This window comes from Leptonychotes weddellii, chromosome 7 (assembly GCF_054177405.1).
Source record: "Leptonychotes weddellii isolate Sample4059 chromosome 7, ASM5417740v2, whole genome shotgun sequence".
Classification (NCBI taxonomy): domain Eukaryota; kingdom Metazoa; phylum Chordata; class Mammalia; order Carnivora; family Phocidae; genus Leptonychotes; species Leptonychotes weddellii.
In genome coordinates, this window is record NC_138375.1 from 58642572 (window position 1) to 58657377 (window position 14806).

General features: G+C 49.2%; 1 protein-coding gene across 3 annotated transcripts in view; it reads left to right on the forward strand.

The window, feature by feature from the left end:
• Positions 1-13412, forward strand: part of HRH2 (histamine receptor H2) — a 54574-nt gene extending 41162 nt beyond the window's left edge. For 2 of the 3 annotated variants that reach the window (XM_006732506.3, XM_031027253.2), the window contains exon 3: positions 10551-13412. In XM_006732506.3, coding sequence (XP_006732569.2) covers positions 10551-10743 — 193 coding nt within the window. In that variant the 3' untranslated portion in view covers positions 10744-13412. The remainder of the gene's footprint in view (positions 1-10550) is intronic. The other variant, XR_004075390.2, reaches the window with a different exon arrangement.
• The last annotated feature ends 1394 nt before the right edge of the window (positions 13413-14806 follow it).

Below are 14806 nucleotides of genomic sequence, written 5' to 3' on the forward strand. Positions count from 1 at the left end.
TTTGCTATTATAAGCAACCCTGTGATGAACATCTCCATGCAGAGAACATTTGGTTTCTTTCAGATTATTTCCCTAGAAACTGAATTTCTGGGAACAGAATTACTGGTAGAAGGGGAAGGATATTTTAAGCGCTTTGTCACCCTGTGCCTAGTTGTTTTCTAGACAGGCTGCCGGGCTTCTGGAAGGTATCACTTCCTCGAAGCCAAGTGGGGGGAGCGTCCTGGAAGGGTTGTAAGGGGCGCTGCTGGCTAAGGCAGGGCATAGATGCAAGGAGAAGGGGCCACCAGCACTGTAGGATGGGCAGAGGGGACAGGGAAGAGATGGGAGTCTTTGAAAGGGCTGAGAAGGAGCCATCAGAGAAGGGAGAGCCTGTCACACATCCACGTCCTGAACCGTTCAGAGCAAGTAAGTCTCAACCTGAAGAGACCAGCGTGGCGATAACAGGGAGCTGAGCCCAGGATGCAGCACCTGATAACACCTGACCTTGGGCATATGGCAAGCCTGCCTGAGCCTCAGTTTCCCCATCTGTAAAATAGGCATGACACTTGGCCTGCCTCACAGATCTTGAGTAATAGAATAGATAGAATGAGTGATCGGAAATGACTTTGAGGATTGACATGGGTGCCATGTGGTTTTTTCCATAAGCACCCACTGGTGTAAGCGGGCAGGGCTTTGGGGTTTTCTTCAGGTTTACCAAACGTTCTATAGTTTCAAGGAGAGGATTGGGCAAGCCATCCAGTCTCATGGGGGATTACTGGAGGGTTCGAGCAGCAAGGCAGGGGGAGCACAAACCTGGGACTGGGGCGAACTAAGTGTGAGCCAAAGTGCATGGGGGACGCCCGGCCTCCTCGAGAGCTGCTTTGTGTATAGGAAGGGATCAGGGTGGGCAGGGCATCTCCAGCTTTGCAGTTGGGCCAAACGGGGCTGTCTCAAGGCTTTACCACTTACCTGCTGTGAGTCACTGGGCAAGTGACTCAAGTTCTCTGGGCCCAGACTTCCTCTGTTAGCGCTAAGAAGATAACAACTCTATCGTATGTGTCCTACGGGTGCTATGAGAGTTCAGTATTGAGTGCCAGACGCATGAACACTATCATCACTTTTTTATTTGGCAATGCTCGTGCAGCCCCAGGAAATGGATGACATGGAGGCAAGGGAGGGGTTGAGTGGAAGTAGGGCTCCCCACACCTTCACTCCTTCAAGCAACAAGCCCAGTGCGCTGTAACATACCCAGCTCCCCTTACCAGCTGTGTGACCTGAGGCAGGTTTCTCACTTCTCTGTGCCTCAGTGTTCTCCATCACATGGGGAGAATCATAGCACTTACCCCGTGGGTTTTGCGTGTGGATTGACTGAGCTCAGACTCACAAAATGCTGAGACCCAGAGCGCAGGAGGCGCTCCGTGGATGGTGGCTATCGTTTGGCTGCTCTGAGGGCTTAGAGCACACGCTTTGGACCAAGGCGACAAGGCAAGAACCCCATTCCTCTACCCACCAACTCTGCGACCTTGCTCAGGTCCCTTAATTCCACAGAGAGCTACTCCCCTCATCCATCAAGATGTGGGTGGTGCCCATGTGGCAGTTCAAGCACCCCGGAAATGCTCAACATGATTGGAGACTGAGAGTCTTAAAGAGAACACCCATGAAAAAGGCCCGGACCCATGCCCTGCAGCCTCAGCCGTCCCCATCAGTGGGAACACCTGTGACAAAGGGTCACACTCCCTCCCCACCGGCCACCCTATGCCAGGCCCTCACTCAGGTACAATCTCACTGAGCCACGTAGGTGTAAGATCATGGAGAAGGGCCAGTGCTGACCACAAGCTGAGACTGTTCCTCGGCCGATCGCTGACACTCCTCGGCTCTGTAGCCTCCAGCATTGCTCCGGGGCCTGGCAGGTTACTTGCAAACTCCTCCAGCACGCCCCTCACGTTCTGGCTATGGAACCCCACTCTGTCTCCTCTCCCGCTGCATCCTCAGGCTCCTTTTGCTCCAGATGAACTAGACCTCCCTGCTCCAGAGCACAACCCACAGCTCAGGCTGCCCCCTCTGCCCAAAGAGACATCCCCCCTGCCAACATCCCCGTTCCATTTCCACTCATTGCCCCAGGCCCAACTCAAAGGCCACCTGCTCCGCAGGGCTTCCCCTGATCCCCAGGGCCAGAAATGGTTCTGTGCCCACCATCGTCCACGTGGGAACCAACAGCTGTTGTTTCCTATTTGAGTTTTGTTAATGAGTGACCTAGGGGCATCACTGAATCACCCAGAGCCTCAGTTTCCTGGTCTGTGAAGTGCTTGCCTTATAACACTGCTGGGAAGGTTAACTAGAAAAAGGATGCCAAATAGCCCACTCAAGACCTAGCACATGAGCACCCGGTAAATGCTAGTTCTTGTCAATCATTTGCTCATTCACCAGTACAATGCCTGATGCCGGCTCTGTGCCAGGTCCCTCGCTTGACTGCTAGAGTGGTAGCCAACCATTCCCTCACTGAGCTCCCAGTGCGGTCCCAGGCTGTGAGCCTCCAGCATTCAGGGATGCGTGTCCTGGGAGGTCCCTAATAAAAACCCCTCTGATGAGCCCAAGGCTTTCAGACCCTCACCATCTAGTTCCTACGTCACGAGCGAAAACTTAAAAGAGGCCAATGGTTTATGACTATTACCTCTAGATCTCAACTAAGTCCCAGGGAGTTCTGGGGTGCCCTTCTTGGATAAATTTCACCTTCTCTGGTATGAAAATGAACGCAGTGTGTGTGCAAAACTCCTGCAGGAAGCCTCTGCCCAGTTCGCTGTGATGCTTGCTGTTGAAGGACAAAAGACCCCGCCACCACCCCTTCAAAGCTGATGCTGGTGTAGGCAAACCCTCTATGTTTGCTTCCAGAAAATTCTGAGAAGGGCATGAAAAAATAATTTCTTTCATGAGCAGAGGCCTGAAGTTTGGTCATTCCAGCATATCGGGTGGTATCAATTTGTGCTAGGAAACAAGGGTATGTGAAGATGACACCTGAATGGCCTCTGGGTAGCTTGGTGTCCTGAAATGTCCACCTCATAGCTTATTTCAGAACAACCAGAAATTAGGCCTGGCCTGGAGAAGAGGGTCACCCCTGACTTTGACAAAAGCTTAAGGCAGGGGAAAGAGCCCTGGTGGGTTATGGCCGGCTCCTGGGGTACGAGAGAGCCTCTTCTCCTTTCTCTTCTCCTCCACTTCCTTTTCCCCATAAAGGAGTTTCAGTGACCCAGTTCCCAGGGTGTAGGCGAAGCTGACACGTGGTGGTGACGGTTGTGCACAGCATAGTAAGAACCTGGTCTCAGAGATCAGCCCAGACCCTCAACATACAGCCCCTCAACCTCCATTTCTTGGGGACCCTGAGGAACAAAGCAGCCACGACCACACCCATTGCAAGAAACAAGGGAGGAGGAGGGGAAGCTTCCTTTCCCAGCCCCTTTCACTTGGCTCGTCCCCATTTTACAGATGAGGAGAGGGACTTGAGAAAGAGATGGAGTGTCTGAGACCCAACAGCAGGGGAATGGGGAAGCCTCAAACCACACTCAGGGCTCCTGGTCCCAAATCTCCCGCTTTCTCCGTCCCCTCCCAGCACATGGCTAGTCTCAGAGGTGCTGGCTGAAATGGTCAGCGTCTCTCACTGCCCCTCCTGGGGCTCCTGTCCACGAGGTTCTTCCCGGCCTGCAGCAGGGAGGTGGAGATAGAAATAAAGCCAGCATGAGTCACCAACACAGCAGAAGGGCTGCCGGAGCGACAGGGAAGTGCTTCTGTTTCTGATGATCTGTGAATTGGGGAAGTCCAAACATGGCAGAATCACTCCTGAAACTGAGATTGATCGGGCTTTTCATTTTCACACACCTGACTGACTGAACACCTACTAGAAACTTGGACGGTGGGGCTGAAGATGAAAGATCCAGTGCATGCCTTTCGTCTGGGAGATAGACAAGTCAATGGATAGTTAACCCAAGGAGGTCAGTGCCTCAGCGGAGGGGCTATAGGAGCTGGGAGGGGATCAGCAATCCTGGGAAGCCTCAGAGATAGCTTCCCACGGGAGGCGATGCCTGAGCAGAACCTTGAAAGAGAAGTAGAAGTTGAGCAGCAACGAAGAACATAAAGACTCCAGCAACGGGACATGTGCAAAGGCACAGACGTAAATGACAGCAGGTGCTGTGCACACGTGGTTCTGTGTGGTCGTCAGTACCATACGCAGTAGACGGTAACGGGGAAGAGCTCTGACACTCATTACCTGTAGTCCTCACAGCAATCCTGTGAAGTTGCTGGTATAAACTTATTTCAGAAGAGAAAACTGAGGTTCAGAGAGGGCCTGAGCAAGGCTTCCTATAGAGAGAGTAGCACTGAAACTGGATCCGGACCGTGAGTGGCCGGATAGATTTTAACACCCTCAACGTGAAAAGATGGGATTCAGATTCTAGAAGTATTATTAGTCGGGATACTGTTGACTGCCAGGAGCAGAAACCCAGTTAAAAGAGGCTGTGTGGGTGGGGGGTGCCTGGGTGGCTCAGTCGGTTAAATGTCCAACTCTCGATTTTGGCTCAGATCATGATCTCAGGGTCCTGAGATCGAACCCCACATCAGGCTCTGCACTGGGCGTGGAGCCTGCTTAAGATTCTCTCTCTCCCTCTGCTCCTCCCCCCACACACACACTCATGCACACGCGAGCTCGCTCACTCTCTCAAAAAATAAATTAATTAAATAAATAAATGAAAGAGGCTGGGATTGGTGGAGGTGGGGAACTGACTCATAAAACTGAAGAAAACAAGGGTAGCTTCAAGCATGGCTAGATCCAAATGTGCAAATGTCATCAGAAATTTGTCTTTCTCCAGCTTTCAACTCAGTTTTACACTGTGTTGACTTCATTCTCAGAGTCTCCCTGTGGTGCCACCAGCAGCTCCAAGCTTACATCTTCCCATCTTAGCATCTCCAGTGGAAAATGTGTCCCTTTCCTACTGTTCCAACAAAAAAGTTTCAGGCTTTCATTGGCTGGGTGGGTCATGAGTTTACCTCTGTACCCACCCCAGGAGCCAGGGCAAAGAATAAGAAGTCAACCCCACCTCGCTCACATGGGCAAAGAGTGAGGAAGGCTGGCTCCCAAAGAATCAAAGTGCTATTACCAAGAGAAGGGGAATAGATGATGGGAAGGTGAAAATGACAGGTGTTTACCATAAGCACTTACTGTGTGGCAGACACATATTATGTGTTCTGGAGAACCCCATTAACATCCCCTGCTTCAAGATTTAAGGCTCAGGGCAGTATGGGCCATGGGGCTACGAAGGGGGTCAAGGAATATTAAACCTACTGGTATCTCTAGACTCTGTAATGTAATAGCGTCTACACAGTATTGGAATTTAGCTTAATGTCTCATCCCAACTTACATTTAGCATGGATGGCAAGCTAAGTAAATGAAGAGGGCTCCATGCCACTAGACTTTATTATATTAAATATGCATGTTAAAATTATTTTATAAGAGGCTAGAAATTCCACAAGGTAAGAGGGAAGGAGAATGAGGGTGGGGAAAGGGCAATCTAAAGCAAAGCAAGAAAAGATAGGAAAATTTAGAAAAGGTAGGGTGAATATAAAACACAAAACCACATTGAAAAAATTAGTTAAAATATATCAGTAATCACAATATGTGTAAATGGAATAAAATGTCCAAGTAAGGAAAACAAAGGCCATCAGATATGATTTTTTAAAAATCCAAACAAATGTTTTTACAAGAAATAGACTTAAGGAAACAAAAATGTTGAAAGTTATACTTTCAAAAATACAGTATGCTAGACAAATAGTAACAAAAGGAAATTTGGGTAGCTACATTAAATCAGACAAAGTGAATCTTAAGCAAAACATTTTACTAAAGATAAAGATCATCACCATATTTTGAAAAAGATTCTATTTACTGGAACAATAATAATTCTAAACACATACGTACCCAATAAACTAGCTTTTAAAAATATATGAAATAAATTTGAAAGAACTACAAAGAGAAATCAATCACAAACATCATAAACAATATTAAGAGTTTAGAGAGGATATTATTTTAGATGTTACAGAGATTAAGAAAGGTAATAAGAATGCTGTAATCAATTCTATGCCCCAAACAAGGGAAAGCTCAGATAAAGGGAAAAATTTCTAGCGAAACAGACCTTGTCAAAACTGACTTACAATGAAACAGAAAACTGGAATGGTCCTGTAACAATTAAAAATAAATAAAACGAGGGGCGCCTGGGTGGCTCAGTCATTAAATGTCTGCCTTCAGCTCAGGTCATGATCCCAGAGTCCTGGGATGGAGCCCCACATTGGGCTCCCTGCTCTGCAGGAAGCCTGCTTCTCCCTCTCCCACTCCCCTTGCTTGTGTTCCCTCTCTCACTGTCTCTCTCTCTCTCTGTCAAATAAACAAATAAATCTTTTAAAAAAAATTAAAAACATAAAAATAAATAAAATGAATGAAACACCAGTAGTACTTGGTTTTGCAAAGGAGTTCTACCAAATACTCTAGGAATAGATCATAGATCATTCCACTTCTGCACAAACTCTATCAGAGGAGAAAAAAAGGGAAACTCTCCTATTCATTTGATGAGGCCATTATTGTGTAAATTCAAAAACAAGTATGAGAAGGGAAATGATAAAAAAAAAATGGAAAACAACTCAGATGTCCATCAACAGGTGAATGGATAAATAAATTGGAGTATTTTCACATAATGAAATACTTTACAGCAGTGAAAATGACCTACAGGTACATGCGTCAGCACAGTTTAATCTCAAAAATACAGCGTTCAACAACAACAAAAGGTAGCTACAGAAAAAAATCATAAAACATGGTTTTACTTATATAAAAGGAAAATCTAAATTTTAAATACTTTCAATTTGTAGTTTTAATCCTTCTTTGGATTTTTCTGGTTGTTTTTTTTTTTTTTTACAAGTGGTGAATTTTTTTTAAATCCAGAGTAAATTATAGTTATTACATAAATTAATGCTTATTACCTAACTGTTAATGATTGAGATGTATGCTGAGAGATTAAGTATGCCAAAAACCACTAACTGCATTAAATAATCAAAATTTTAGTATCTGAAACTGTATTAACTGATAAATAAGCCAATATTTTTCTCTTTTTTTAAGATTTATTTATTTATTTGAGAGAGAGAGAGAGAGAGCGTGCTCAAGCAGGGAGAGGGGCAGAGGGAAAGAGAATCCTCAGGCAGACTCCCTTCTGAACGTGGAGCCTGTCTCAGGTTGGGGCTGGATCCTGGGACCCCGAGATCAGGACCTGAGCCAAAACCAAGAGTCGGATACTTAACTGAGCCACCCAGGCACTCCAATAAGCTAGTATTTTTCAAGCCTCTATATGCACTCAAAATGTCAAATAGGTGGCAGGTCCTCCCAGGCATGTTAAACTTGTGTTTGCAGTTATAAAATATTGTAAAAGTTGTTTTGTTTATAGGTGCAAAGTGTTGTAGAGGGTTGTTATGATCGTAAAGTACAGAAGGTTGGTTGTGTTTACAGTTATAAACTGTTGTAGAAGGTTGTTTTGCTGAATATATTATTACTGGAAATAGTAAACCTCAAATAATACTCTGTGTTGTTGTATTAGACAAAAGCCTTTTTTTTCTTTGTAAAGAGAGAGTGAGAGCAGTGGGGGAGGGGCAGAAGGAGAAAGAGAGAGAATCCCAAGACCCTAAATCATGACCCTGAGATCATGACCTGAGCGGAAACCAAGAGTCGGATGCCTAACCAACTATACCACCCAGGTGCCCCTGGATAAAAGTCTTGGTTGGAAGTGATAGTAATTCAGTTGGATAGCCATCAATTGCCTTTGTGCTCCTAGCTTCTCTGCCTCATAAGAAAGATGCAGTAGTCATGGGAAGGACTCTCTTTCTTCTGGGTTGAGTTCTGAACTCACCTCTCAAGCAGTCACTGTTGCCACATGGAGAGGTGAATCCAAAAGCATCCTCTAGGGAATGGGGCCCGATGATGCTGTGGGGACTGAATGGTTGCCAAAGGAAGGCGTTTGGGGCAGAGAAATCACATTTATCCATCAAGGTTCATTTCAAGATGATTGTCATCCATGAACAGCCTCGTTCCAGACAGACAATCCAGATTTAGCCCCCATTTGGAAAATGACAATATTGCTGAAATAATTGTTATTTTGTAAAAAGAATAAAGCTGTAATTTGCAGCCCCCCACCTCTGCCAAAATAATAATAAATAAATAAATAAATAAATAAATAAATGCAGGCAGAACACCACAATATGATGTTTCAGGATACCTAAGTATTTGCTAAAACAAGTCAGGTACTGGTAAATTCTGTCCCTTAACCTGAGAGGTGGTTATGCTGGTATCCATTTTAGTATTCCTTAGTAGTCTTTAAACCATGCATATTTGACTTTTATATAATCTCTTTGGATGTATGATGTATTTCATTTAAAAATATTTAATGACAGAATCAATATGTAACAAAAAGATATGTCTGAGTAGAGGAGTTATTTGAGATGTTCATCTTCTTTGTTTTGTTAATCTCTATGTCCTGAATTTTTTATAAGGAACATGTGATATTTCCATAATAATATTATTTTAAGTCACCTGTAAGCTCTTTACAAGGGAGCTGGTTATTTCCTAGCCAAAGCCAGCTTTTCTTTGATGATGTCAGTGAAAGTCGCTTGACCAGAGCTGCGTGTGGAATGTTAACCCAAGGGTAGATACCTGCCTGCCTGGGCAAATATGTACACTGCTAGCATGGAGAATGGGGCCTCTGAAGTGCCAGGGGTATAACCTTGAGGTCCAGGTGAGGGCACGTGTTCTGGGGAGGGAAGGGCTGGCCAAACCTCCAGGGAGAGCTTGGGCCACTCACAGCCTTCAGCAGTGGCTAAGCTGGAGCGTACCTATGCACTGAGCGAAGCTTGGGTGTCGGGGGCTTCTCTCATCTGTGTCTTACAAAGTCAGGCGTCCAAATCCACAACCCCCATCTATCTAACAGATGCTAAAGGGAAGCTCGATGCTCTTACCTCTCTCTATGTAGAAAGGAGGAGGAGCAGGGAGTTTGATTCCTCTGCCAGCCAGATTACCTTAACAGATGATGGGGGAGCTGAGGCCAGGTGTGATCTTCAGAGGACATCCCAAGGAACCGCACGGGGTCTCAGGGCCAAGCAGCGGGTGGCTCCCAGCTTGAAACTGACGAGGAAAGCTACCACTCCAGCCTAGGCAGGGAAGCCAAAAAGTAGGTAGCGTTCGTGGCTTTAGACATAGCTGAGGCCAGATTTAGTCCTGCCCTGGGGCTGCAGAGACCCCAGACAGAGTCTCTAGGGCCACCATGCAGTACTCAGCTTCTTCTGTGTTTGGGCTAAGGGGAAACTGGGATGGGTCGGGGACTTGGAACGGCACTCCGCAAACCAGGGCCGCTTGCACATTGCCTTCCCCATCCAGTCCAGCCCGTAGTCTTCTCCCACCTGCATTATATGCACTTAAAGCTCTACACCAACTCGCTGTTTTCACTGAAATACATGAGGAAACTTTATATTGTCCCCATAAATGGAAACACAGTATCACTGGTGGAAAACAGAACCCATGAGCATAGATACAATGACACAAAACAATGTCATCAAAGTCTGACCAGACCCAATTGCCTGATTAAAGCTCTGAGCCTGCCTCCTGTTCTCTGTTCTAAAGGGAGATCTGCAGGTGGTGCGTGCTGCAAACACAGGAGCGCCACCCTGAGCCTTTCCCTCTGACTTGAAATAAGCGTGATAAAGGAATTCTTACTCACTGAAAGCAGCTCCAGAGAAGAACAGGTCTGCCATCCGCACCTTAGCAGGCAACAGCGCAAAGGAACTCTGTATGCCCAGAAGGGAGGGAAATCCTCTTCTTAGTAAAAATATATGCCAAATACTTTGTTAAAAACTTTCCTACCAAGCTTTTGGCTAACTCAGTCTTCAGTGATCTATTCTTTGATCAGATCGACCCAACAGACGTTAGCTGAGGAACTACTATATACCAGCGATAATTTCCAGGGGCTAGCGCCTTCGGGGAGCACACATTCTGATGGAGACAGATGCGCTCACAACTGACTCTAATGCAAGGCTGAATAAATCTGTGTGTCTTCTCCCAGCCTCCCTCCAACCCATGCAAGGCATACTGCCGATGTTCTGGAATCATTTCACTAAGAGTGAGAAACAGCAAATATTAATTGGGCTCCTATTGCGAGCCAAGCAAGGTGTGGGATACTTTTGTACCTATTTTATAACACTTAATCCTTCCAAGAATTGGAAAGGTGGCTGTTTTTTCCTCCACTTGGGGTTCAGAGGAGTTGAGGGGTGCACGGCATGCTGGAAGCAGGCCTGAGATCTGAAAGCTCTCCTGAATGCTCTCCTCCATGGGTTGAAGGAAGAAGTCCCTGCTGCATGTGGGCTGCCCTGCTGGCCAAGGAAAGGGCCCCCACCCACCCTTCCCCAGGCTGGCATAGAAGAAGCAAAGGCCAGAGGTGGGCCCTAGGCCCTCTGGCCTTGCTCCGTGGTCACCTCAGCCCTGACCTCTGCTTGTGTCTCCCCAGGAAGCCAGCGCTATCCTGCACTGTGTGCTCCAGCAACCTTCTAAGCTGCTGCAAGAGTCTGTGGGGGCTTAGGTTCCTCCAGAGACACATGAGAGGCCCCTCAGAGGAGCAACCAGGCGAGCCACTGTCCGAGGAGCCACTGAGGACACCACCCCAGGAAGCGGTGAGGACTCTGCCCTCCGAGGCTGTCTAGACCCGGCCCAGGACACAGAAGACACTGCTTCTGGTCACCAAGATTTGACTCCTGGAGCCCAAAGGAGGTCCCAGAAGCCCCCAGAGCCACCCTAGCCTGAGTCTAGGGACTCCCGGAGCACACAGTGGGGTGCTGGGGTCCTCGGGTCTAGTGCGGAGCAGCCTGTTCTGTGCTCAGCATCCCCAGCAGATGTTCAGAACTCTCCTGGGCCTGGGTCCGCTGAATCCCCCGGGGTCAAAGCTCACGTTGGTGCTGGCCCTGAGTCATGAGCAGAGATGGCTGGGCATGGCAGATGTGTGCACAGATGTGTGCGTGGAGTTGTACACACAGGAATGCGCAGGTCCTCTGAGCACAGCAGAGGGTGTTGCCATAAAGAGTTAGCCTCTCACTCTCTCACAGGTTCTGTAGGATGAAGGGAAGGAAAGGCGAGGGAAGGGAAGGGAAAGACAGGAAGAAAATTAGCCTTTCCTGAGCACCTGCCGTGTGCCAGGTACTTCCTCTGCTTGAGCTCGCGTAATCCTTATAACACGTGGTAAGAATCACCAACCTGCTTCACAGAGGTAGAAACTGAGGCTCCAGGAAGACCGGGGCCCGCCCCAGGGCTCTCAGCTAGCACGCGAGCCTGGCTCCTAGGAAGCGCTCGAAAAATAGTTGTCGAGGGAAGGAAGGAACGGGAGCGTGGGCAAAGAGCCAGGCCTCGAGCCCACGTTCTTGACTTGACATTGCACTGCTGTTCAGGAGAGAGGTCAAGGTGTTTGCTTGACTCAGCCTAGCCTTCTCTTAGCGGGGCTCCGCTCCGGAGCCTGAGGGGTGCCTTCGTGCTGCAGTTCTGCCCCTCTCTGGTGCTGTTCATCAACAAGAAGTGGTGCGGAGCAGAGCCAATGGCGGGGCAGGTGGTGGGGGGGGTGGGCAGTGTGCCAGAGTCAGGGAGAGATGGCATTGGGGGGTGGGGGCCTGGGGGGAGGGAGTCGACCCCACAGCGTCCTCTGCTGGATGTGTGACCTTGGGTGCATCGTAGTGATCTCTCTGAGCAGCTCTTGACGCCTCCATCCAAGGGGGTAAGATCCCCTTTGCTATTTTCAGGGTTGTTGAAGAGACCCAAGGAGGTGGGGGTGGTGACACCCCAAGAAACAAGGGTATGCATGGACTCTCCCTGCTAACCCCGGCCCCTCCCTGAGTCCGCTCCTCCCTTGGTTCCCCCTCCGTGCGCACCCAGGCCTTCTCGGCCCTCTGGCGGCTCACTGTCCTCTCCCCGGCTGTCAGGTGTGCCTGTCCCATGAGCCTTCTCTTCTCACTGCGATTTCTCTGCCTCTGTGGCCTCGTCTGCACCCTCGTAACCAAAGTCACCAGGAGACTTATCTGTGAGGAGATTACTCCCAGGTTTGTGCCTGGAGCCCGGGCTTCCTTTGGGAGTTTTCCACCCGACCCCTCTACCTGGGTGTTTTGAAGGCACCTCACTTTTAGCACGTCTGCAGCCACACTCCTGACCGTTTCCCTGCACCTGTTCCTCTGCCAGGTCCCCCGTCTCAGACAGAAGTATGCCACTGGCTTCGCAGCCCGAGGTCAGCCTTAGCTCCTCGTGGTCGGTTGTCCCGGTCCCCAGCTGCACAGGTACCCACCATCTGCTTGATTCTGTCCGCACTCGGCCCCACTGCCGTCCTTGGTCAGGACAAATGAGACGGCTGCCTGACAGCTCTCCATGTTCCCCACTGGCCTCCGACCAGCCCCCCCGCCCAGCAGCCACAGCGGGCTGTGCGAAACTTGGACGTGCTCACACGGCGCACGCAGGCGACCCTCTTTCTCCTGGCCCACCGGCCCTGCGAGCTCAGGCCTGACAGGGCCCTCCAGCCTCCTCCTGCCACGTTCCCCTCTGCCTCTTCACCCCAACCCGCCTGGCTTCTCCTTTCTGTTTGTTTATCCTCCTGCTCCTAGCCGCCGCAGGGCCACGCACAAAGCTGTTTCCATGACATGGAATGCTCTTCCCACCCATCTGGCCATGAGAGCTCAGCTGAAATACCACTTCTTGAGGAAGTCTTCCTTGACCCACCCCATTAGGTCAGGCCTCCCACACACACACACCACAACTGTCCTCAGAAGCCACTGCGTGTTTGTAATTTACAGTCATCCGTGTGACTCCCTCACCCTTGTCTGTCTCCCCCCTCAGGAGGTCATGGGCCCTGCCTATTTCTGCTGACCTTTGTATGTCTAGTCCCTAGAAGGGTGCTTGGCACCTAGTAAGGGCTTTAAGCAGTTTATCTGCCAAAACACCTGAAGGCATGGTTTGCCGCCAGTGACCCTCAGAGGTGCTCAGTCTCTTGGCTGGATTCCTTCTGGAAGCCCCAGAGTCCCCTCCTAAGCGGTTTTCCCGGGAGTCTGAGGCAGGTGGGTCTCTAAGTCATGGCCAAGTAGTTGGAGGCATAAGACCCAGTCTGGCTCGCCACAGTCTCAGCTGTTCAGGGCTCCAACCCAGCGTGCCCACACACCACCCGCCATGGCAGGGGCCTCTTTGGGTCTGTGTCTGAGCTGCCCCCACCCTTCTGGAGGCTCCCTGGAGCCTCTGCTGGCTGCAGAAGTGGGGCACATGCTGTCTAGAGGAGGGGAGCATCTGTGATGGGCCCCCAAATCCATGTTCTGTGTTACCATCATGTTCCAATAAAGCTATCGAAACAGATGCTGCCTCGCGGTTTTATTTTTTAACTTCCTGGTGAGGACTACTCCCCAAACTTGATCACACGGTGTGTCTTGATTTAGAAAAGGAGTTATGGTAAAATACTGGGGTAAAGGCCAACTTGGCAGTTGCCTTAAAAAGTCAAGGAGTTCTCAGGGGACTATAGAAACACCACACTGGCGATGAAGGACGGGCTGGTCAGAAGGATCAGGCCTTTGTCCTGCTTACCCGGTGAGTCAGGTACATGGCGGGCGCTCGGTAAGGGTTTGCAGAAGGCCATGTGCCCACGATTGTCAGCTGCAGAGATGCCTGTGTTAAGGAACAGAAAAAGACATCTTCAAAATGGAAAACTTGTCAGTCGAGGAAGTCTGCGGTAGGGTAGGTGGTTGAGGAGCAAGTAAGAGGCCACCAGATCAAGAAGAGATTCATGGATGTGGGACCAGGAAGGAATACCAAAGGCACCAAGGAAAGGGTTTGGAAGATGAAGGAAGGAGCTGACCAGAGTCGAGATCAGCAGTGACCGTGTCCCCTGGGAGGGAAGGGAGGAGGCCAGAGGAGGCTGTGGAATCCTGAACTTTGGGCCTTGCAGCAAATGCAAAAAGGCACACCTGGATGAATGTCCACAGGAGGCAGAGAAGAGATTGTGAGTCATCTCAGTCAAAGCTTATGGGAACTGACTGGCTCAAAGTGGATTTTTTTTTGAGATTTTATTTATTTATTTCAGGGAGAGAGAGAGAGAGCATGAGCGGGGTGAAAGGCAGAGAGAGAGGCAGGCTCCCCGCTGAGCAGGGAACCCGATGCGGGACTTGATTCCGAAATACCAGGATTATGACCTGAGCCTAAGGCAGGCACTCAACCAACAGAGCCACCCAGGCGCCCCTCAAAGTGGATTTTAATATGGGTTTTTTCAGGGGAGAAAAGACAAAGCTGTGTTAAGGGAGACTTGGGAAAGATGAGAGTAGCAGATGGAGTCAATAGCTGGTATTAAGCAGTTCTATGTGGATGGAAGGAAATGACAGGGAAGTGTCCCATGAACTATAGCAGTGGGGGTGATGAATAGTGGGGCACTATATAGGCAGCCAGCCAGGGCTGGAAGCCTGGGAATTTTTCCAGAATCCTATTCCAACAGGTGTAGATTCCACCAATAGGAAGCCGAAGAGAAGCAAAACCATTATTGCTAACTAGGCAAACAGGGGAGGGGCGGAGGAGGGAAAGAAGACCAGGGAGTGTAGAAGGGCTTACCTCAGAGAGCGAGAGCAGGCTCCCGAGGCAGCTGCATTGGGAGCATGGGTAATGGGATGGCTTGGAAGGGTCCTCATCAGGAGGGGCTAAAATGATGAGGTCTGTGTTATGGAAAGATCATTCAGACTCCAGTTTGGAAATTCAGGAATGAGG